This window comes from Lemur catta, chromosome 4, assembly GCF_020740605.2.
Source record: "Lemur catta isolate mLemCat1 chromosome 4, mLemCat1.pri, whole genome shotgun sequence".
Lineage (NCBI taxonomy): Eukaryota > Metazoa > Chordata > Mammalia > Primates > Lemuridae > Lemur > Lemur catta.
The window spans coordinates 95,707,155-95,733,630 of NC_059131.1; the positions used below are offsets into that span (position 1 = coordinate 95,707,155).

Here is a 26,476-nt window from a genome sequence, read left to right on the forward strand (position 1 = left end):
ATTTTTTACTATGTCATTAGTGGAATTCAAATATTTATAAAGTATTAAGTATCAAATATTTATAAAATACTTGAATTTAATTTACCTTTTTTGTTATCTGCTATTTTTCTATATAATGTTTATTATCTATATAATCATATAGATAATAATTTATTATTCTATATAATGTTATATGACTTGTTGACTTATTTCTTTTATCTATCCTCATTCCCATCCTCAGCTGAAATGTCAGTTCTTTGAGAACTGAGACTTTCTGTTATTCATTGCTTAGTTTACAGCACTAAGGGTAGTATCTGGCACATAGTAGGCAATAATCAATATTTGTTGAGTGAACAAAGGAATAAGGATAACCAATCTCAATCAGCTTTACCGTTTCTGTATAACTCATAATATCTTTAGTATTCTTTATTAGTTTCAGCATTATTAACCAGAAACAATAATAGATTGTTCCTTATGTTTCAGGGAAGTTGGGAAAAAAGAATTTTGAAGAGTTTAAATAGTATGTGCACTGAACTGAGTATCCCATTGGCACGAAAGGTATTTTTAACATCTTTCTGTTTAGGTATATTATTGCGAATCAAGTACTAGAAAGTATGCAGTTATATAAGTGTTAGCTACATTTTTTAAACTAGTATATCAACTTGTTTTAAAATAAAAATCTGTAAAAGGCCAATTATGTGCGTGTATTCTACATAGATTTCTATCACGTATGCTGTAATGATTATTGCAACAAACTATATATCTTTGAAAATGGAAATATAGAATCTATAGTATAAATTTAGACATTTGGCTATATATATTATGAGTACACTTTAAAGATTTTAATTACATTTGGTCTCCTTTTTGTCTAATTAGCACAATAGCCATATTCCTTGAATCAGAGATTGGAGTTCAGGCATACTATGATCCTGTGATAGGCAATATGGTACCATCTTTTAGTATTAACATAGGGAACAAAAAGAATAATTTATCATCTCTGTAGAGCTGGAATTCTATTTAGAACTAACACTCAACATTTATCTGTCACCCTGGGCATTGAGAGGGAAAGACAGGAAAAGAAAGAAAAACCGGTTGAAGAATGTTCTGCATTCTTTATAGCTGCTCACAAGTAGTAAAGAACTAGTTTTCTTTCACTTCATTCTCCCCATCTGCTATTTATTCCTTGCCGTCGGACAGGATTGAGTGGATATACTTTGGATAATATCCAAGGACAAATCACTGAAGCCACCAAAAGGATGGCGTAAAAAAAGGATAAATTTATATGAAATACTGTCTAAATATTTAGTATTGTGTAATATACTGCCTCACTCTCTTGGCCAGTCCCTCTTGTGATGCATTTCTGAGATTGCTGGATGGGGTAAGAGATGTAGTCTGTGGCTGAGGAGCAGTTTTTCTCTGTGACATTTAATGGCCAGTACAGATCATTTCCTTTTTTTCTTGGACTCATTAACACCATATTCTAACTGAGCCATTGAGACTAGATATAATGTAATAGTTAAATAATAATAATTTAAGTGTAATTCCCAAAAAACATTCACCATGTTTAGTGAAATTATTTTTCCTTAAATGGCAGTTTATTTAAACTTTTAAATAAGCTATTGATTCTTGTTTTTTAGCTGCATTGCTAAACTTCAAAAAATGAAACCCATTTTAAAATTACTTTTTTTAGAGGCCAGTTGGAGAACAGAAAGAACTTCTTAATAAATGGAATGAAATGGGAACCGATGAACCAGGTATGTGAAGAACTTTTTTCAAAATGTAATAGTAAAAAAAGAATTGCATTCTTACCTATGAATCCAAAATAACATAATTAACAATTCTTTTGGAAGGATAGCAACTTTCTCTCTCCACTAATTTTCTATCATCTGTTTTGTTTGCTTAACCTTCTGCTTTGCAGTTTAAGAATTCCTGATTTTGGTCTATATTCTCTGTTATTTTGAGAATATTTAGATCATTTATCCCTTTCTAAAGCAAATTTTAGAACATTTTTATAAAAGAGTAAATTAAATTTATTCAGTAGATTTTTGAGACTCTTATAATTAAGGTAAATATTTTACAAGCTTATTTACACTGAGTTGTTAAAAATAGGTTAAATAGTGAAAAATAAGTTTCAAGACTTTAAAAATTTATTTTGGTTCATTTTAATATTTAAAATCTAGTCAATTTATAAATATATTACAAGTAACAACTATATTTCATTTACTACGTTAGATGCCTATAATTGTATAGACAGACATGTACGTAAACCCTCTCTTCCTCTCCTTCACTACTGCTTAAAAAAATGTATGAGGGACTAGACAGGAAATAACTGCCATAATAGAGGAAGCAGTGGGTTTTGGAGTTCAAAAGGGAGAATAGTTTAATACAACAAGAGCAATTCACTAAGAATGCATTGTTCATATTCTAAGTACTTTGAGAATTCTCACGTAGAACCTTTATATTATATTGACATTGGTCAATTCAGTTATAAATAATTTACTACAATTAATGAATAAGATACTCACAATTTCTTCTAGAATATGTCATCTAGTATGTTAAGGGGAGAGATTGTCTTTTCATTTTTATGGTCCCAATACTTAACATAATGTATGACAAATAATACTCAGCAATGTTTGCATTAATCTATCTGCATGGCAACATATGAAAGAATCAGTAACATTTATTATTAATAAGACTTCATATAATGTTATTAACTGAAATTTTGTTTTAATCTATCTTATTATAGATTTAAGCCTTTTCAGACCTGTTTATGCACCTAAGGATTTTCTTGAGGTAGGTTCTATTGGATAAACAAATATACATGTATTAATATTAATGAAGGAACAATGTGAAAGAAATGATGATGCAAGAATATCTCCATGCAGAGAGATCACCATGTAAAAAGCCCTAGAGCTTTTGAAGCAGTGGAATGACATGATCAGATCTGTATTTGGAAATTGCTCTTGAAAAATATATTAGAATATGGAAAGTTTAGGGTCAGGTAAATCAATTGGGAAGATTTTTATTAAAAAATGGTGACTGTAAATCATGCCTGCTGCCTAGCACGTATTCAGGAAATCTGTTTCTTTTTTATTCTCCGACCCCCACTCCCTACCCCCAGTAGTTCAGGCAACACATGATGAGGGTCTGAACTAAGAGAACAGCACTGGAAATGGAAAGAATTTGACAGATTTGAGGGAGATTTTTAAATAGGATTTGGGAACTGATTAGATATAGGGACTATAAGAAAAAGAAAAGATCAATGATAGCCTTCAAGTATCTAGATTGGGTGTTTGGGCAGAGGTTACTTGCCCTTGAGATAGAGAATACAGGAGGAGGGACAGGTCTGTTAGTGAAAGTGATGAGCTTAGTTAAGTTTGAGAGGCATATCAAACATTCAAGTAGAACTCTTCAGTAGGCACCTGGAACTTTATTTTAATTCACCTGTTTTTGATTCCACTGTTTGTCTTGGACCTTACATGTAATCCTGTCAGCTTTACCTTCAAAATATATCCAGAATCCATCCACTTTTTATCACCACCACTGCTATTTCCAAGCTACCGTCATCTCTTGTTTGGACTAGCCTCCTAACTGGTCTTCCTACTTCTACTTTTGCCCACCTAGAATCTGTTCTTAGCACAACTTCCAGAGGGAGGCCCTTAAATGCAAATCAGGATAAACCACTCTTCTGGTATCCAGTGGCTTACCGTATCATTCTGTAATACTTAAAAGTCAAAGTCATGACAGTGTCCTCAAACACTCCATTTGATTTGATACTGCTTTATTTCTCTGAGTTCACTTATTATTTTTCCTCCTGATTTGTCCTACTCCAGCCACTTTAGCCTCCTTGCTTTCCCCTGGCTTCCTCCTAGCTAGAGGGCCTTTGCTCTTTGTTTCCTCTGCTTGCAATGATTTTTACCCAAATATCTGCCTGCACATTCCCTCACCCCTCATGTCTTTGTTTAAATGTCACCTTCTCAGCAAAGCCTTTCCTGGTCCTCCTGCTTGGAACTCCTTATACCCTTTTTCACCTTTGTTTTTCTCCACTGCATTTACATTACATATTTAATGTACTATTAATTCATTTTGCTTATTCCTGCTTGCTTTCATTACAATGGAATCTGCCCAGGGGCAGGAGTTTTTCGTTCTGTTTTGTTCACTGCTGCAACTATTACAGAGTCAGATAACTGACAACACTCACAAGACTTCACAGGGTACATCCACATAAGGCTTTCTTTCAGCAAGAGAAAGCAAGCAGATGCAAGCACACAGAGATCTATACTTCCAGCAGAGCTCCCCTGGCCCTTTCTCAGTTGTACAGGATGTGCTTCATTTTTGAGTTATAAACCATCAAGATAATGTAAGATATCTTGGTCTAGGGAACCAAGGCACAAGTTTTTTGAGGGGTCTTTTATACTCCCACTGGTTAAATCAGATGCAAACCACCAGTGTGTACATTTTCAATAAACAGTGTAAACAAATCTACATGGAATGCCTCCAGGGGAGTTTTGGACATTAAATAGCACATTATAAATGACTAGTTAGTACATGTCACCGCATCTAGGTCAAGGGTCACTGCCAGACTTCCAGGTATCCCTAGAAATAAGCATAGCGCTACCATGAACCATTTGTAAATTAATCCTAACCTTTACTGCTCTGTCTCCAACAGGTAAAACAGTGCTTAGTACGTAGCTGCTCAATAAGTATTTATAGAATGAATGAGTAAATGAGTGAATGAATGTTTCACATTTTATTGTCATCTATTTTCTAAACGTGTTGTCTCTGATATCAATTTTGCCAGAGTAAAATTGTGATAGAAATTATCATATTTCAGGACTTTTGGAGTTGTAAATAGTTTAAGAGTCATTAGTAAGAAACTACCTTTATGATATTAGCTTTTTTTCTCTTAGCTTATTAAAAGTTTCTCCCAAACGCTTCCCTTTACTAGCACTTAAGGGCTGAAATTTCATGTAATTTTTATATATTTTCTCTTTAGTAGCTCATAATAATCTGTTTCCTTGAGGACAGTTGCTGAATTGATCCTTTTATTACTCACTCTGAGATTTTCTCCTTTAATTTAAGAACATTTTCTATAATTATTTCCTTAGTTACAGTTTCTACATTTCTAATATTTTCTCTTTTCTGTTACCCATGTATTTACAACTTCTTCTCCTTTTTCTATTTTCTATGTTTGTGAGTTTCCCATGCAGTATGATCCTTTATTTATGTAATTAGGCTAAAATTGTATTGTTCTATATTAGTCTACATTTAACACTGTTGATTCTTTGCTAAATCTTTAAGTTTTAAAATAAATACCATTGATGTTTTTAGTTTCAATATAGTGTTTGCAATTTTAGAAAACTCTTCGTATTATATAGCACATTACATTTTATCTGCCATTAGTTATCAGTTTATTAATGCTTTCTTCAGATACGATAGTGTTTCTGTCATTATAATCTCCTCCACTGGATTCTTGATGGTTTCTTTCCCTCAAGAGTTTCAATTAAAAATATTTTTAAGGTCTTTTTTATTTTTTCCAGAAAAAATGCATATTGTTAGAGAAATAAGAAAACATGCTTGAGAATAAAATTTAAAATAAAATTACCCACATCATCACACAGCAATAATTACTATCATTGCTATACTTTTTAAACTACTAATATATTATGAACATTTTTCATGTCATTACCTATATTAATTGAGGCCTATTATAATAATATTTTATTATATGAAATAGCCATAATTTAAGTAATTCCCTGTAATGAGATATTTCAGTTGTTTCATATTTTTTCATTATAAGTCATACATTAATATTCTTTCTGCACTATTTTTGCAAACATATTTAGTTATTTTTTTAGAATTATATTCTATATTCATACATATAGATGTGAGATTCCTACATTAAATGATATGTAAATATCTAAGTTGTTTTTTATCTGCTTATTTTTAAAATGGTCTTATTTTATTATTTTAAAATGGTCTTTTTTGGTAGTTATGCATCTGAATATTTTTTCCCTGTGGATTTGGTTGAGAGGAGATGCCCTGCAGTGTTACTCTGCCATCTTTCTAAAACCCTTGTCAATTTCTGCTTTTTAAATGTGTTAGAGTTGGTTATAAAATTTTTCCTAATAAATATTACAGTTAAGCAATTTTTTCTGTTACCTTCTCTTATAAAATATTATAATCAAGAAAGTTTTATTTTTTCTAACCATCAAAACATTTTATTTCTAACTAAATTCTTAACTTTATAGAGTTTTATCTGGTAGAGCATTAGTTGGAATATTAAAACCATCCTAATTAAAAACATGTTTATGGTATTATATTTTAACATTTAAATACAATTTTATACTATTTTAGAATATAATTAAAGTATATGCATAAACCCAAATAGTTATTAATTTTGTGGTGAAACACCAAGAAATCACTGCTAATTTGATAAGTGTAAACATTCTATAAGGAAACTAATCAGTTTTGTTGGATTTGTTTTTAAAGGTATTAATTAATCTTCGCAACCCAAATTATGAAAATGGTGATTCTCTTAGTTTCAGGACTCATTTGGGTTTAATCCAAGTTCCTCTGAAAGTAAAAGACATTCCTGAATTGGTAAGTATAGACATTTGAAAATAAATTAACATATTTTAGAAGATAGCCATTAGAAAAATGTTTTAGTACTGCATGTATCTAAGACAATAGGGTAATCTACTCATTACACAAATTAATAAAGTGATACTTATTTTTAATTTCAAATACGTATACATAGAGAACAAGTTGTTTTGCTAATAGAACAAAAAATGAGCTTGCATTGCCCTATAAATGCTTTTGCTTATTTCCCATTTTAATAAACAGCATAAATTTATGAGATAGCATGTTGGGATTCAGGTGTCTGCTGTATGGCTATAAAACTGATTGAAACAAATTGTAAGTTTTATAAAATTATTTTTAGGAAAGTACATTTTATTTAATTCAACCAACTTTTATGGAGCTCATAACATGGTGAGTCACTGAGGAAGATGGGGAAAATAGGAATGAAATAGAGACTGTGTTTGCTCTGGAGATCATCACATTTTGGTGAGGAAGTCAGTTTTAAAATGAAAGGTGGGGAGATTTCCTAATGGTGGACTTAAGAAATTATTACCCCTTTCTCTTTTTAAAGTGACCCTAAAACAGTAAAGAGCACAGAAATGTAAATATTGTCTTTGGTGAAACTAGGAAGCAACTTATAGCTCTGAGCTTTACTGTATTAAGATAGAGAGCTGTGATAAATGATTTAAACAGGGGAGAAGGTCAAACCTAAATACCTCTAGAAGATAAGAAGTATGCATAAGAAGTGTGCCAATAATTAATTAATTATCTTTCAGTTCCAAATCCTCCTTTTCTTGGTCACTCCTTTATTATATAAAACTAGAGCTGGACTTAAAAACATTTCTCCTTTGGCAGCTAGCTTGATGTTAGGTTTGTCAATAGAAGGTTCTGGAAGGCCATAGCAGGAAGAAAGGGCTTCTCTTCCTGGTTTCTATGTGTAGGAACCAGCAGATCAGTGTGCAGGAGGCTCAGTAACACTCACCTCAGCAGTCCTCAGTAGCCCAGCCATAGCCTGCTTCTTTTGACAAGTTTTTCACTACCCTTTGTCTACATGTTTCTGTGGCAGCCGCTGCTTCTCCATAGAGGTTTTTTGTTTTATTTTGAGACAGGGTCTTGCTCTGTCTCCAGGAGTCTAGAGTGCATCATAGCTCACTGTAACCTTAAACTCCTGGGCTCTAGCAATCCTTCTGCCTCAGCCTTCCAAGTTACTGGGACTAGAGTTGTGCGCCACCATGCCCCACTAATTTTTCTGTTTTTTGTAGAGACAGCATCATGCTCTTGCTCAGGCTATTCCTCAAATACCTGGCCTCAAGCGATCCTCCCGCCTCGGCCTCCCAAAGTGATAGGATTACAGATGTGAGCCTGGCCTTTCCATAGAGGTTTGAATCTCAGCCTTAAGGGCTGAGAGACCCTTTCCAGAGTTCTTAGTTTCCTTTGTTCAGTCTCCTTTAGCCTAAAAGTCATAGATGCTTTCTGTGTTTGCTTCTTCTATTTTTCCCTATTCACATTTCTGACATGGTTTCTATTTCCTGACTAGACACTGACAGATATAAGAAGCAAGATGATTTTCTACATAGAACATTAGAAATGCTTAGAATTGGAGACACTGCATGTCACAGAAGGCCGTGGTGGGTGAGCCACAGGGCTGAAAATGGAGATTATGGGAAAGTCTATATCAGGAGGAGTTAGATCCCCCCAGATTCCCGTTACCGTGCACACTCTTATGACTCCTCCCCCACGGGAGAACAGACGTATATTCAGTGAAATATGGAGTCAGACAAGCTGTGCACTCAGAGACCTCAGACATAGAGCAGCTATGAAGTATTGAAAACAGAGAGATTAAGGGAAAGTCCGTTGAATAGTGAGACTCCTACTCTGATCCCACCACCATCACTGTGCCTTCCCCAGCCTCTACCCTCTCCTCCTTACTCTCCACCAACTCTAGAGTGCCAGAGAAAACACTAATAGGGATTTGGAGAGCCCTTGCAAAAAAGATAGCTAGCTGGCTGGCTATGAAATTGCCTCACAGGGAAGCCCACCACACTCTATGCCCAATTCTTACAGAAGACAGAGCTTCCAGTTAGGTTTTTATTGCCTCATTCCTAAACATGAATGACCAACCTAGGATTCCCAGAAATTTGAACTCTTCCAATGTGAAAGGCAGAGACCAAAACTAAAGCAAACCACACCCCCAAACAAACAAACAAACAAACAAATAAAAACAAGAAGAAATAGCCAATTTAGGAAATAATCACTAATAGGTGTTTCTGATTTAGATTTACATTCACCTCCCAGGATATAATAGAACACAACCTGGCACTAGGTTCCCTTAGGTTTGTAGACTGATACAGGACATAAAACAGCGTGTCAGTATACCAGCATGCCGTTATCAGGTAGAGGATCACTAGGAGTTCTTACAGCCCTCCAGATGCTATTTCACAAGCATCACAAGGAATGCATACAAATGGAAGTGACAAGGTCACATAGGGGAAGTCTCATACACAATAGAAGCCATTTCTTGTAATATCTGTGAGTATATCTTCTAAGACCTATCAAAAGGCACCACACAAGATGGCTAAGGCTTGTGTTTTCCAATCAGTTTATAGTTTATTCACAGGTCTCTATTTCAGATGTAATTTACCAATCAAAAGTCATATTTTTTTGTAAATAACATTGTTTAGTAATATAGCTGGCATTCCTCTTAGCATTTTTTGTGATCAAGCACATTTTTAGGGCAACAGTGCTGGGAGAAGGTAAACCCAAGGTCATCTTCACCTGGGCACATTAACCATGTCTTTCCAAAAGAAGACTTTAAAGAAACTATTAATATCCTCAGAAATATAAGAGAAGATATTACTCATGGAAGAAGAACAGAATTTCATTAAACTAACAAAACATTAGAGAATGCAAAAGGGGTTTTTGGATCAAGAATATGGTATGCACAAAAAAATATATCAGTAGAAGACTTGAAAACAGAGCTGAGGAAATCTTTATCAGAAAATAAAGCAAAAAGCCAGAGAGATGAAAAATAGGAGGGAAAAGATTTTTTAAATTAGAAGATCAATCCAGGAAGACTAACATCTGACCAGTAAGAGTACCAGAAACAGAAAACAGAGGGAATATAATTATTAAATTTCCAAGAACTGAAAGACATGGATCTCCAATATGAAAAGCCCCAACAAATACCCAATGCCATGGAATGAAAGATCCATACCAATGCACTTAAAAACAAGAAAACTAAAAACTTTTTATAAAAGAAAAGCAAGGTATATGCAGGGTGTCAGGAACCAGAGTGGCATCTGACTCTCAGTAGCAAGACTGGAAGCAAAAAGATTTTGAAGTAATGCCTTTAAAAATATGAATGATTTCAAGCCTAGAATTCTGTATGTAACCAACAGTCAATCAAACATGAAGGTGGAGTAGACCTTTTCTGACGTACATGATCTAAAATATTTACTGTTATTCAGAGAACTGTTGGTAGAAATACTTCAACCAAGGTCATAAACAAAAAGCAAAATACGGAACCCAGGAAACAGTATTCCAACCAAAGACAAGGGGAATTTCCAGAAATGACAGTGAAGAGAAGTTCCAGGACAACAACACTAGAGCACAACAATCCCAGATTGGAGCAAAAGGTTGGAATTTTCCGGGACGAATGCCTGCAAGAAAAACACCAAAATATAGATGATCTCACAGGCTTGACCACATGCAAAATTATATGGAGAATGGTCTTTTCAGAGTTGTTAAAGGGTGTAGGAAGAGGAGGTAAATGATTAGAGAAAATTATATAAGTGAAAAAATGGTTTAATTATGATAATGTGAAAAAGTATAAGAAAGGAACATATGTATAAATATCACATGGCTTACTGGCAAATAATATTTACATAGTCACAATGATACAAACTCTTACTATGGATTTAATTAAGAATTGATATGGGCCGGGCGTGCTGGCTCATGCTTGTAATCCTAGCACTTGGGAGGCCGAGGCGGGTGGATCGTTTGAGCTCAGGAGTTCGAGACCAGCCTGAGCAAGAGTGAGACCCCGTCTCTACTAAAAATAGAAAGAAATTATATGGACAACTAAATATATATAGAAAAAATTAGCCGGGCATGGTGGTGCATGCCTGTAGTCCCAGCTACTCGGGAGGCTGAGGCAGTAGGATCGCTTGAGCCCAGGAGTTTGAGGTTGCTGTGAGCTAGGCTGACGCCACGGCACTCACTCTAGCCCGGGCAACAGAGCGAGACTCTGTCTCAAAAAAAAAAAAAAGAAAAAAGAATTGATATGTAATTATATTGAGATGACGGAAGGAGGGTAAGAGAATATGCATAAGCTAAAATTCTCATTTACAACATAACATCAATAGATGATATCTGAAACTGGTGAATTAAAAATAGCAATACACACTTGGAAAGAAGAGATAAAAAAGTTAAAGTGATTGTTCCTGGTTAGAGGGCCAATTACGATTCTATGTTTGAGTGTGTGTTAGGGAGGAGTATATAAGATAGGGAACTTCTATTTTGTTATTGAAAGTTTTTTAGCTGATTTGATTTCGCAGACTATTTGCTGCATGTAGAGGTAGTATCATATGATGGTTAGGGATGATACTCTGAAGCCAACCAGCCTGGGTTTAAATTCTGCCTCTGCCACTTTCTGGCTGTGTGACGGGCAAGTTATTGGTCTTCTTTAAGCCTTAGTTTTCTCATCTATAAAGTAGGGATAATAATATCTTACAGCAATGTTACGCAGATCAAGTAAGTTAAGATATATGGTAAGGGCTGAATTATGTCTACCCAGAAGATTTGTTGAAATCCTAACCCCCAGTACCTATTAATGTGATCATATTTGGAAATAGGGTCTTTGCAGGTGTAATTAGGTTAAGATGAGGTCTTACTGAAGTAGGAGGGCCCTAAATCTAATATGACCGGTGTCTTTATAAGAAGAGAAGAGACACAGAAGAGAGATACACAGAAGAATCCATATGCCCATGGAGGCAGAGATTGCAGTGATGCATCTACAAGCCAGCGATCACCAAGGATTGCTGGCAACACCAGAAGCTAAGAGAATAACATGGAACAGATTGTTCCTTACAGCATTCAAGGGAGAGCACATCTCACTGTCACCTCAATTTTAGACATCCAACCTCCAAAAGTAAGAGAATAAATTCCTATTGCTTGAAGTCACCCAGTTTGTGGTACTTTTTTTTTTTTTGGCAGCTGTAGGAAACTAATTCAATATATAAAGCATGTAGATAGTAAGCAGTATCTCACTATTAACTGTTACACTACAACTTTGATAAAAATTGATTTTAAAAAACTGTTAGAAGTCCTGTTAGTAGAGGTTTGTAGAAAGTGCTGTGGTTGTACGGAACGGTAGTGGCAGATTCTTCTCCTGGAAGTAGTGGGAAGTCTTCTCAGATGTACTTCCATTTGAACTAGGTCTTAAAGGAGTTTGCTAGGTAAAGAAGTAGGGAAAGGATCATTTAGGAAAAGATTCAGCATATGTGTGAGTGGGACTAGTGTTCTGTCTGTCTGAAGGGACCTAAGCCAATGTGAATGTATTAGAGCTTTAAGGCTATTGGAGAACCAAAAGCCCATGGCTAATTTTCAAGAAATTGTGGCTATATGCGCTAAGAGTATGGCTAGTCCTTCTTTTCTGCAGTCATTGGGAGAGTTGTCATTGCCTTCCCTGTATCATGTGGCCTGGCGATGTAATGATTCAACTCCAGGATGCACAGTTTATCTGTGACCCTGGTCTGTCTGTATGAGTATTGAACTTGGTGAGGCTCAGTGAGTTCTGTTATCCTGTAATGGGTAGTCCTTAAACCTAGGTACAATGTTATGTAGACTTATACATATTAAAGGGAAATTTCTTAAAACTGAGATTTATTAACTCTCAGGTGAAGTTGTGACTAATTCTTGTTTATTAATTTAGTCATGTGGAGGTAGCAGATTGAGATTAGAGCCCAGTAGTGTGGTTCAGTATTTACTGAACCCCTCTGCTATGTCAGGCACTATGCTAAGTACAGGGGTGGGAGAGGTGCAAATGTATATAAGAGGCAATCCTTGTCTTCTGATAATTGCAGGTTAGTGGGGAGAGATGGACAATAAAAAGACAATTTCAGTATGAGGTGACTATATGCTTGCATAGAGGTTGATAAAGGGTAATGTATGTGCATAGAAAGTTGCTTCTTTCAGCCTGGAATATCAAGGAATACTTCCCAGAAGGCATGATACTTGGGCAGAGATTTGAAGGAAATCTGAGATTAAGGCTCACATCTGCTGATGTTGAGTAAAAGATAGTCCAGAGTAGTAAGGTAGAAAATGGATGTTCAGAGTCCTGTTTACACTCCTTAACATATCTTAGCATAAGTAAAACTCTCCATTTTGATTACAGAACCTGAAATTGAAGTGTGTTTTGGATCTGAGTTCCTTCTGCAGTATGAAGATCAAGATTATTAAAAAAATGAAATACATTATCATTAACAATCTAATGATTTCAATCAAGGAAGAGTTTCTTAAAATAAATGAAAAACAGTGGTTGAAAATGGAAGAATAACTTTCAATTTATACATCTTTAGTCATTAAAAGTTGTTAACATAAGATGCAGTGCTTTTTTTAGTGCAGATAAAAATCAAGTTTAGTTAACAGTTGAAATATGATAATTATTTAAAATCAATACAAAAATTAAATATGTATACATATTAGGCTGAATATCTTGTGAGGGACATTAATAACTAAAATAATAGATAATTTGGAAAGATTAAAACTAATTCCATTTTTTTAAGGAGAAGGAAGTATGGTTTAGCAATTAGAATTAGTAACAAAATATTGAGGCAAATATTAATAGAAATATTTAATTACTTTGGGCATAAAAATAATGTGAATAATATGAAGTTTTTATATATTTCAAAAATGCCAGACAAACATGATTATTTTCCCTAGACGTTACTAGATAAGTAGAGGAAGTCTGGAGAATAAATCCAATTTATCTTTATTTTGGCAGAGCACTTGATAGTCCAATTTTACTTAAAAATTAATTTAAGTTGTTTTGGATATTTGCAGTGTTCAGTTGATTAAGAGCTGAATGACGTGTAGTACCATAGAAAGCACAGATACAGGATTATGTTGGTAATTTTAGACAATGATTCTAGAAGATAAAATTGATCAGTGCTGTATATACTATGTGTGTGTGACAAAGCGAGAGAGAGAGAGAGAGAGAGACAGAGGGAGAAAGAATGTGTGTGTGTGTTTCAGGAAAGGTTTGAATGTCAGTAGTTCTTTATTCAAAAGGATAATTACCATTCCTTACTTTACTAATTAGTGTGTTACCTAAAAAGGCAAAATCAAGAACTGTTCTTGAAAAGCAGGTTTTTTGTTTTAAACAGTGGCAGCATTCATACTGGTCAAAAGGTATCAAAGTAAAAACTTTTCTTAGGGAGGAAAAATTAGGAGGAAAAAAGTATTATTAAGGCCTTTCCATTTGGAGAAATATTATATGTTTGTTTCTTTTTCCATTATGTATATTAATCTTTCCTAAACACTCATACATGTTATTTCACATGAAAATAATAAATATTACATAGTAATACCTGTAGTAAAAAGTCTCATGGTTGTTCTGCTCCTTAATTTTAGACTAATGCATTATTATTTAGATGTCTAATATGTCCTTTCTTTTTTTAGATATTTGAATGAAGGAAAGATTCATTTTATTGTGGTTTTTATTTCAGCTGATGTTTAAGTGAAGGAGATCTTTTAATAATGTGCAGCAAAGTATGAGATCTATATTAATTCTGCATATGTTATTTTTCAGAAAGAATGCTTTGTAGAACTTGGCTTAAATACAGGACAACTGGGTATAGATGATTCTACACAAGTGCCTCCTGGTTAGTATTTTTCTCATATGGCATATAATTAATGATGAATAATAAATAACAGTGAGTTTAATATTTCTACTGCTATTTCTAAATGAATCTAGCAACTTTTTTTATATCTGAAAATGAGACATGCTTTTGCCTCTCCTTGGTTACTGCTAATTATTGAATAAAATCCTGTATGTTATAATTCCCAGAGTGCAACTAAATTTTGTCTTTTTATTTGAAGGTATTTAAAATAATTTTGAAAAGTCATTAGGCATATGTAAGTTATTTTGTTAGCAGAATCTTCATTGGCAATACTCATATCTCTCTTTTCTGGCCATTACTGTCTACTTTCATTTTTGTATCACCAAGTTAAGTGAACACTGGCATCTACCTCAAGTAGACTTAGGCTTTAAAAATAGTGTCTTTTAAACTTTAATCATCCAGACAGTTTTCCTGATTTTTCTCTTTTTGTGCATAAATAAAATGTAATTTTCATAAAAGAACCAAATTGGTATTTAGCTATAATAAAAAGGAAGTAAAAATTGACTTAACATATGAGAGGCCTATGTTGTAGTGGAAACTAAACTGGACAAAGGTTAGGGGACTATCCTAGTCTTTCCTCTGCCACTGGCTAGGTTTGTGACTTGGACAAATCACTATACATCTTTGGACTTGTTTCTTCCTCTATAATATAAGGAAGCTGGCTACTTATTATTCTTCTAATAGTAATATTATATAATTATAATTACAACTAATAATAATAAATGGCTATTGAGCACATACTATGTGTTGTATGTATCTCATTTTAACCTCTCAGAAACTCTATAAGGCATATATTGTTACCATTTAAAAAAATTTTATTCATGTATAATATATATAGAAAAGCACATACATCATAAGAGGATAGCTTAATGAATTTTTACAAATTGAACACACCTATTAAAATACCACTCAGAACAATAAACAGAAGTCCCCCTCACCCTCTTTCAGTCTTTATCTCTCATTTCAAAGATAGCCACTATTCTGATTTCTAACAGCGTAGCTTAGTTTTTCCAATTCTTGAACTTCATATAAATGGAAGCATACAATGTGCCTCTTTGATATTTGTCGCCTTTTGTTCAAATTACATTTGTGAGATTCAGCCATATTGTATGTATTTATAGTTCTATTGTTCCACTGTATGCATATAACACACATATTTATCCATTCTACTGTTGATGTATATTTGGAAAGTTTCAAATTTGGGGCTAGTACATACAAGCCTGCTATGATCATTCTAGTATGTGTCTTTTGGTGAATATTTGTATATTCTTTTGTTGAGTAGGCACCTGGGAATGCATTTCTGGGTCCTAGGGTTTGTATAAGTTCAGCTTTAGTAGGTAACTGCCAGTGAGTTTTCAGAAGTGCTAGTACCAGTTTATATTTCCAACAACAATGTGTGAGAGTCACAGTTGCTGTACGTCCTCGCTAAGGCTTGGTGTATTTCATCATCTTTGTTTTAGTCAGTCTGGTAGTGTATGGTGGTATTGCATTATGGTTTTGATTTTCTTATATGATATGAAGTAGGAGTATTACCACCATTTTAAATTGAAAGAAGTGGAGATATTAAGTAACTTGCTTAAGGTCACAGAGCTAGTGATAGAGCCAGGATTCAAAACTAAGAAATCTATCTCCAAAGTCTGCTACATTATGCTACCTTTTAAAGAAGGTATTTTATAAGAAGATATACAATATCTTATAGAATAAAATATCTTATACTTTGACTCATGGCAAGTGATAGTCATATATAAGAAAAGGAAAGGAAATAGTAACACAACCTTCAATTACATTTATATTTTTCACTTTTAATTATATACTTTTAAGATAAACACTTTTAATTATTTAAAATTATTGTAAATCTTATAGTAACTATGCTTTAGAAAACTTAATATACTATATTTCTTAACCTAGAGTATAGATTTTCCTTCTTTGATTCACTCATAATACAACAAATGTGTTTGAGACCCTGTAGAGGACCAGGGACTGGTGAATACATAGATATAAAACAGAATCTCTGTTCTTAGGGAAGCAAATACTGGTAAGTGACAAATAAGATTCTATGTGGTATTTGCTATTATTATATATAAGGGGCTGTTGGAGCAGATGAAAGAGCACCTAAGTCTGCCTGGAAACGGTTGACAACCTCTTAGTTGGTGCAGTTATTTTTCTCTCTCTACTTTTTTGAAGGCAAGACTGCCAAAAATTGGGTCAAATTAGTGTTTATCCAATCATGTTGTTTTTAGTGATATAGTACTTGGATTTCTGCCTAGCTCGTGAGTTGCTAGGCAACAGTATTACTGGGAAAGAAGAATGGGGTCATATATAACTACTTTTGCCTAGAATTCACTATTATTTTTATTTTTCAGTCTATGTCTATGATTTTGGTTAGATTTGAAAAGTAATACTAATGTTTAAAAATATTGCTAGTATTTGTGTTTGACTAGAGGCAAGTTTTATATTTAGGATTAAGCTTTAAGTGTAGCTTAAAGGAATTGTTTTCTTACTCATTTTTAACATCCGTGTTACCTATGTTTTATCATTACAGTTATTCAATTATTATATTTGAAGAGTATTCCTCACTTATTAACTTATCAGTTTTTATATAAAAGTCAGGAGAAAAGTCCTTATCATTATACTATTGAAAACTTATTTAACAATAATAAAAAAAACTTTAGTCATATCCATTATTTCTATAAACTTTCATGAACATGTATTTATTTTAAATATACATATACACCCCCTCGCCTCCCACATACTTACTGTGGAAGCCATGTATGTATAAGACTGATGTTAACAGGGTGAGCAGGATCAGCATTCGTTCATAAGACTTTGTGATAAAGGGGAGTCATAAGTCTGATATTATTTTAATGCATCATAATGAATCTTCTTAGATGGGGGTTCTGCTAAATAGGCTTTTCTACAGTTTGTTATTTCTAAAAGAAAAAAGCATCTTCAGTTGGTACAGATTTCCTGAAGTATGTTCTATGGAACATTCATAAGCTGGTCTGTGAAAAAGAGGATCTTTTCAAGTGATGTTTGGGTAGGGCTATGCCATATACTTTCTTAAGATATACAGTGTATGTTGCTGTCTTAAAGACTATGCGAAGTCTTAATTAAATTATTTTAGCTTAGCATTTCCCAAAGTCATTTTACCAGAGAACTTTTTTTCCCCAGGCATGATCTATTAATATAGATGCATTTATTAACATAGTGGTCAGGACAATCTGTGAAACACATTTCTTTGGGCTTCTTTTGTTGGGCTAGGAAATAGCATTTAGAAAGCAAAATTATTGTATTTCACATAATTGAATAGTTACTGTAAAGAAGTCTTTTTGATTATTATTTCATACTACTTTAGGTAATAAAGCATTATTATCATCCAGTGTTATTATCCCCTTTTATTAGAAAACAAAAATTGGCTGACAACTTCTTTTTAACTTGATTATTCAACTGTTCTTTATTCATTCAATGAAAATTATGAATAGGAAACATTTTTAGCATATTAGGAGAAGAAATTCTTGAACTGCATAAAATTACATTGATTGAAATGGTCATAAAAGGATCGTAATTTGAATTTTAAAGGAAATTTAAAATTAGTCCTTAGTAAAGGAGCATGAAAAAAAATCAAGTTGGTACAGGTCAATTTTGTGATATGCTTATCAAGTTTACTGATAAGAACCAGTTATAGGATTCACATGAAAGCCATCTCCAGTCCCTGTAATATATTCTTTGTCATTCTCTGAAAGAGTCCCCCTTCTAACAGGCTGAGCATTGCATCTGCTATCTCATGCTATTCACTGTCACTATTCACCGTCTCACGTATTCACTGGAGCATTGTCTTCTTCGGTTACTGAGTCTGGGCAATCATAGCTAATCATAGCAGGGATCCCAGGCACTTTCCTTGGTCATTGTATAATCAGCTCAATAATTACATCAGAGACTTTAGGAATAGAATAAAAAAATAGGGTACTCGGGTTCAGATATTCTATTTAGTAAGAGACTAGCTTTATGGATTATTTTTTAAATCTAAAAAATTACATAATACTGAAATTTCATGTGTTTGTTTTGTAACTATATTGCATATCTACAAAACAAACATTAGTCTCTCCTTGATTAAGAAGATTCTGATGATTTTGCCTCAGTGTGGCAATTTTATATATCAAAGATAGATTTTTAAAGTATTTCAGGTAATAGAAAACTGGCTGTTCCTGTTATTCATTGTTGGGAGTAATGGTGCAGTTTGATCTGCATTTAGATGTCCTTGGATTACCCAGATTCTGTCCTGGCCTATTCATCCCTCTTTACCCTAGCAACCTCCATCCCTTCACCTCTTTCCAAGAGAGCTATATTCATATAAGAAATATTCACAAATGGAAAATAGACATACAGTCCCATTTTATATTTAGCTGGGCTAGAGCTGGACATCACTGACCAGGCTTTCTAGAAAACAGTCTCAAAAATCTTAGCCCAGCACAGGTCTCCTTCCTTCAATGCCTTTATCTCATACCAGCAGGCCACTGAGCCATACCTGATAAGAACTTCAAAATGCCTGAGCCTGAGCATTCTTGTCAAAAGAAAATCAAATGCCAAGATGGCCACCAAGTTGCCAGGGGACCCAGACTCTACATACTGAGAGAGTCACATGTAAATTCATGACCTTTAACACAGTTAGCTCATTCATTAGAAAAGGTTATCTAGTTGCTGTTGGAATCTCACAAATCCAATAAGCAGCTCCTCCTTTCTCAGGTTGAGAGAAAGAAGAGGAAACGAAGTTGAGCAATTGATTTTTCTTTGGGATGGGGAAAAGATCTAGAAGTTCTCCCCCTCATAGTTTAATAATCTTTTTTTGTTTTGCTCTAATTTTTAAATAACTTTTATACAAATATACCATCCATAATGACAAGTACACAAATAATAAGTATACAGATCAGTGAAGTTTTACAAAGTGTAACCTCCAACCAGATCAAGAAAGAGAATATTATCAGCACCCTGGAAGCCCCCTTAAGCACACGTCCAGACTCTACCACCCCCATGGGTAACTACTATTTTGACTTCTGACCTCAAAGATTAGTTTTGCCTATTTTTGTACTTTATAGAAATGGAATCATGTAGTATGTACTCTTGTGTTTGGCTTCTTTTGCTTTTGTTTATAAGATCCATAGTGTTATATAGAATTATAAATTATTCATTCTCGTTGATGTACTGTAATCTATTATATGAATATACCACTATTTATCTAGTCTACTATTGATGGTCACTTGAGTTGTTTTCACTATTTGGTTATTATCAGTAGTGCTGCTGTGAATATTCTCATACATGTCTCTTGGTGTGCATATTTACACATTAGGATATATACCTAAGAGTGAATTGCTAATTGGCATAGGATATGTATATGTTCAGTGCTTGTAGATATTGCTGAGCAGTTTTCCAAAGTGGTTGTATCAATATACACTCCTAGCAGCTGTGTTGAGAACTTTGCTCCATATCTTTTGCATTTAGAATCATTAGCCTTCTTTTAGTCATTGTGGTGGTTGTGCATTTCATAATGGTTTTAATTCCATTTCTCTGATGACTAATGTGGTCAAGCAACTTTTTAGATGTTTATTGGTCCTTTAGGAAGGACCTGTTCAACTCCTTTGCCTATTTGTGTCTGATGGTTGTCTGCCTTTTTCTACCAGGAGTTCTTTGTGTATTCTGGATAGGAGTTCCTTGCCAGATATGCGTATTACAGATATATTCTTCTACTCCATTGCTTATCCTTTCACTCTCTTAATGGTGTTTTTTGACGAAACAAAAATTTTTTAAATTTTAATATGATCTAGTTTATGAGTAGTCTTTTCCCAGTATGATTGATTAGTTCTTTGAAAAAAAGTAATCCTCCCCATATAGTCTCTTAAAATGGCATTTGTATAGTGAGGTTTTACCTATATAGTAGTAAGCTTTTATTAGATATCCAATGGTAGATTGAAATGGAAGTAGGACTTTGTAAATGAGGCTGTCAACAAATTTTATTTTTCTTTTAGGAAAAAAATCAAAGATGAATGGACAGAAACATTTTTGTGTTATAAGAAGATATTTTGTTTTATTTTAACAAAGAGAAATCAATTCATCATTTTTTCTTCTGATTAAATGACCTTAACTCCCTTTTAATTTCTATACACTTTAAACAACTTAGAAAAAAATTTTCTATGTATAGAATAAATACTTACAGTTTTCTATAGAGCCATCCAGCTTTAAAAATAATTAAAATAACAGAATAATGGAAAAAAAAACACAAAAAAATACCTAATATTGGTTCAAATGTGGCTGCTCATACATGTGTCTTTTAAGTAATTTTATTCTCTTTTAACATTTTTAGAACTTTTTGAAAATGAGCATGTACGTATTGGGCAAAAAGGTAAGCTTTTAATTATATTTATTGTAATTTCTGAAAAATGAGATAGTCCTAGCTAAATGTCTGCTTCAAATACAGCCAAATGAGATTTAATTTCTGAAAAGCTAAAAACCTAAAGAGGAGTAATATTTAACTATGCAGATTATATAATGGGAATCTTTATAAGAAAGAAAATGCATCACTTTGGCTTTTTCAATAAATACAGATAAAGAAGTACACAGCTTGTTCACTAAAAAGGAAGTGCAGACACACGTTCCTCAGGGATGTTAGCTTAATCCATTCAGCAGTAGAATTTCATTTTAAAATCAAAGAGGCATGTTCTCTCTTTGATGCACCCACACACCTCTCATTAGAGTTAATGGGAATATGCTCCTGCATCAGGAGAAAATGTAACTGTGACATTTCTCGATGCGTGTTCACAACGGTAAGGCTTAATAACCAAAGCAGCTCTTAGTATTCTGGGTAATAATTTTTCTCCATATTTTGAAGATTCTTTTCTTTGTATTTATAAATTCTGTTTTGTCTTTCAAATATGAAGTGCAGATAGGTCTTTGTGTCAGAATGAACCCCCGCTATGGCAATTGTATTGTCATGTATCAAAACAAAGTCCCTAGTTCAATTTTTCCATATCATATTTATTTAGAATATTTCATTTGTATGATTTGGCACTTTCATTAAACACAATAGCAAATTAAAGAATATATTTCATCTCTTTCTTATTTCATGTGATTACTTTGTTTCTTTTGCTTATGTCATTTTCATTTAGTATAAGATTTTTTTCCCCTCCCTTTTAAGAAGAAAATATAAGAAAACAGTACTGTTAGACAAACAGCAGTGTTTGTCTAGTATTTTTTTTATTTTTGTTTATTTTGTTTTTTGGGGGGGCGGCTGTTATTTACAGAATGAATAGCTGATACTTTCATTAAAGAAAATAAAAATGAAAATGAAAGCAAAAGATAATATGTTAATTTTGTGAACTTGGCTGATTAAGAATAATTTTGGCCTAATTAACAGGTTATCAAATCTTTGTCTTTATTTCTTAAAAAAAAAATCCCTCGTTTCTGTTGATTTTGGCAAATAGCTAAGAAGTCATTTAATAGAATAGATATCTTACATTCTTGTATATTATGATTCTTAGCCGGGTTACTTCATGTACCATACTACTTCCAAATATTAGAACATTCATGACTTAGTAGAATATGCATAAGAGATTTAGGGTTTCTGTAGATATTACTCTGCTTGATCGTGGCATCTGAACATTATTATATATATGGATTACTAGTTTCCCATCTGTAGAGCTGTAGTTAAAGCAAAGTGATCTCAAGGTCCCTGTATTAAGTAGCTTTTACCAGGCTGGGTAGGAGGTAGAGGAGCTTAGGGCTAGAAACTTGGAGGGCTGTAAATAGGGCCAATATCAAAATCCAAAGGGTAAAGAAAAGGTCAATATATGATGTAATTATGTTAGATATATGTTAAATGTCAGTTTTTCAAAAGGTTTATAATGAAAGATTTCAGTGATATTTCTTGCATTACAAATTTTCTAATGAGATTTTTAATACACTTATAACAGTTCTAGCAGAACAAGATAGTGCTGCGGCTCAACAGTATATAAGACAAGGCAGTCCCACAGCACTGAGAGCTGAGCTGTGGGCTCTCATTCTGAATATTTCCAGTCAACCTGAGGTAAGAAGAAAAACGGATGGGCCAAAATCGAGCTATTGATATTTAGTTTTCAAAGACCAATTATTGAAAATAGAGAAACTTGTTTCTTAATTTATTATTTACCCTGCTTTTTGTTTTCAAAATCACTGTAGTTTTGGGTTCTAAGACAAGATTTAATATATAATTTAATCAGTGTATGCTTAATATAGAAGTTTGTATTGTTTATGATTAATGAAATAGTGTGACTTTCTATATACAACAAAACAATAAGTAATATTATGAGAAGTGGAATCTGACAATTTAAATCAGTGAAGACGTGTGGTAGAATTGGGATGTTAGAATAGGGAGAAATAAAGAAGGGCAACTCAGTTAAGTAAATGAATTCTTTGACCCTTTGTTACCTTTGAAATATGTACCATTATTGTGGTTCTAAAAATTGATAGGTTATGTGGAAATATTATTTTTCTAAGTATAAGAACATTTTATTTTAGGAAATGTAATGTATATGAGGAGAAATCACCAACAGACAGGTAATAGATTCAGTAAAGGAAAATTATATAAAACATTGATTATTCTTAAAATATTCTTAGTGGGGATTTTTTTTTCTTAAACCCATCAACCATAGAAGTTATACATTTAAAAGGTTTTAATGAATAGCACACTAATAGTTTTCCAGCCTAATGGATAAAAACATGGGTTTCAGAATCATGTAGACTGGGTTTCAACTTCTGTCTCCTCCAACTTCCTAGAAATATATCACTGACCAAGTACTTAAATTTCTCGAAACCTCAGTTAACCCACACTGAAATATAGGTAACAATATTTATATCACATAACTGTTGTGAGAATTAAATGAAATGATGTATGTGGATCTTTTAACACAGTGCCAGGAACATAACCAGTCACTGTTAATGGTAGTAATCATAATATTTATATAGTATATGTAATTATGTTATAAATTAATTATAAATAATAAGGCAATTTTTAAGAAAGTCAAATATTATTAATATCCATTATAAAAACTACACCTCTAACCCTTGCAAATTATGTGTGTGTGTGTGTATACTATATATTTTAAATCTCTGGTAAACAGCACTGTCAAAAATCACTTGCTTCCTTTTTGAAAGAATAAGGCTTGTAATTTATTTCAGAGCAGATTTAGATAAATGATATTGCTGATCTTTTGTGGTGACATTTTAGAGGTAACAGTTTACAAAACAGTTTTGAGTATATGTTGAGCATTTTTTTGTGAGTGTATTAATTCTTATAGAAGAAGATGTAACTCTTGTCCAGATCTGACTTTGTAGTTTACCTGCTGACTTCACTGTTCAGGAATTAGATTAACACATTCTGTCTCTTTGCAGAGGAATTACTGCCATTTCAAACACAAATTTAGAAAGTTTCCAGAAATATCATTCTAATAATCTCAGGTAATGATAAAACAATAATCCCAGATTATAATAAAACAATAATCCCAGAGAATGATTGCTTATTATTAATACAATGTTCCAAGGTGGTTTTTACAGTTGAATTTTTGAGTTGTAACCATCTGAATTTTCTAAATGCAAAGTGAGAAGTCTATTCAATATCCATAATTTAATATTTTCAGAAAAACAATCTTGATTTTATTGATTAAAACATCTTTCATCATTTACACATAATTTCAGCTGTAAAAGTGTGATCTCAATGAACTATTGCAATTCCAAAATAATTGTTGTAGGTGGTACTTTAGAGAGAGAGAGAGGAAGAGAGTAGGAAGGAAGGAAAATACTTCTTATTAAGAATACTTAATTAAAACTTTTTGTTTAATCACTTTTCAGTCATATAAAATAACCTGCACATATAATTGTGGTCATAGTTGAGGAGTTAGGGACATAAATGGAACATTTCACATTTTACACCCATAAAGCTATTCTTTAAATTCTTATTTCAATACAGAGATTTTGGGTATAATACTTTAAGTTCCTGGTAGTTAATTCATTTAGTACTTTCAATGGAATATTATCTGCCTTTGATTTTTTCTTTTTAAGAAAAGATGGGTTAAGTTTAAAATGATTGCTTTTATATATTTTCTTTTCCACTAATCTCTAGGTGTGTGTCAAGATATTTATGTTTAGTAAATATTATTTGTCTTTTAAAATTTTTATAAATTTCAGTTTGCTAATTAAAGATAAAATTTTCCCATACTTTTACTTTAGGTACTTGCTCACTAATAAAATAGCTAAGACTAATATTAACATTTAAGATTTTCTTTAGTGATAAGAAGATTTCTTAATCAGATTCCCACAACCTTACCTCAGCCCACAATAATGCCTGGCCTGCCTAGATTTTCGTGGTGCCTAGTCTCCACAGTGCCTGTTTCTGACGTCCACTGTCCTCAAGGACTTCTCTTCAGAGTCCTAGCAAAAGACTTCCCCTTCCAATACCCCAAGGAAATAGAAGTCATCATTAGAAACACATTCAAATTCCTTCCACCCAACTTTAAAGTTAATTACATTGGCACCTGCTCCTTCTTCATCCTTCTTTTATTTAAATAGAAGAAATGTCTATCTCTTACACTTCTTGGCAGTGTTTCATCCCATCAACTGTTCTTTTTGAAATATCCTTTGGCTTTTGTGACACACTGCACTTTCTGACATTCTTTGTTGGTGGAGGATCTTCTTCATCTTTTAAGTTAGGGTTTTTGATAGTCTGTCTGTTCTCATTTATTTATTTCCTTGGTAAATCTCATCAGCTCCTGTATCTTCAGTTACCATGTACCTCAAATCTATATGTCTTCTTCTCAGATCTCTCTTTCCTGAGCTTCAGATGTAACTGTTGGCTGGGCACAATGGCTTACACCTATAATCCCAGCACTTTGGGAGGCCAAAGAGGAGGATGGCTTGAGCCCAGGAGTTCAAGGTTACAGTGAGTTATGATCAGGCCACTGCACTCCAGCCTGGGTGACAGAGTGAGACCTTGTCTCAAAAACAAAAACATATGCAACTGTCTAGTGGACTTAAGCACTTATATATCTCATAAGCACCAGAAATTCAAGCTGTTAAAACTCTTCATAAGGAAAATTCCATTTTCTGTACCACTGTCCAACAAGGTGCCCCAGCCAGAAACCTGGTATCATTCCTAACTTTCTTTCTGTCTGAATCTCATATTATATCACTCAATAATTCCTTCTTGATTTAACTCCTAAATATATTTCCAATCCAACTATTTCTCTATATCCACATTGCTATCACTCCATTTCACAATACCATCATTTCTTGCCTAAATTAAAATAACCTCCTACTTGGTCTTCCTGCCTCCAGCCTTGTTCCCTATAAATCTTTTCCCTACCCTGCTTTTTCTAAAACTGAAAGCTTATATCTCAGCTCTTCTGCTTAAAAACTTTTAAAGGTCCCTTATTTAAGACTATTTTGCACATATTACGTGTATTAATTCATTTATTTCTCAAATCAAACCTACAAAAAGGTGTTATTATTATCATTCTACTCAGGCTCAGAAAGTTTATTAATTTGCCTATGGTCTGACAGCTAAGATCAGAATCATATTCTTGAGTGGAAAGCCTTAATATCAACAAACTTGTCAGTTTTTCAGAAACAAATATGTAAGAGAATCACTTTTATTTTTAACTGGATGAATTATCTTAAAGTTCTTGTAGAGATTAAATGTCTAAAATAGCCAAATAAATTATGAGAAAAAGAATGAGGAGTCAATAAATAGATCTAGCATTTTATTTCATTTGGAAAGGCATGGTTCATTTAATAAATGATGCTGATAATTTTTTTTCAGACTATTATAGGGGTAGAAATGTTTTGGTTATGTTAATTACTTTTGTACCATTTGAGTCAAAGTCATGAGTGTGCCTATCCCCCAGATAGTGTGCATTGTATCCCGTAGGTATAAATTTATCCATCCCCTTCTCTCCCCTCCCACCTGCTTGATTTCTGATGAATGTTATTTCCAT

At 33.2% G+C, this 26,476-nt stretch overlaps 1 protein-coding gene across 2 annotated transcripts in view; it reads left to right on the forward strand.

Annotated features, from left to right (window-relative positions):
- TBC1D19 (TBC1 domain family member 19) overlaps nt 1-26,476 on the forward strand; it is a 118,974-nt gene that overhangs the window by 36,211 nt on the left and 56,287 nt on the right. For both annotated transcript variants that reach the window (XM_045550483.1, XM_045550484.1), the window contains 7 exons: nt 463-537; nt 1,670-1,733; nt 2,726-2,772; nt 6,472-6,582; nt 14,372-14,444; nt 20,818-20,856; nt 22,424-22,536. In XM_045550483.1, coding sequence (XP_045406439.1) covers nt 463-537; nt 1,670-1,733; nt 2,726-2,772; nt 6,472-6,582; nt 14,372-14,444; nt 20,818-20,856; nt 22,424-22,536 — 522 coding nt within the window. The remainder of the gene's footprint in view (nt 1-462; nt 538-1,669; nt 1,734-2,725; nt 2,773-6,471; nt 6,583-14,371; nt 14,445-20,817; nt 20,857-22,423; nt 22,537-26,476) is intronic.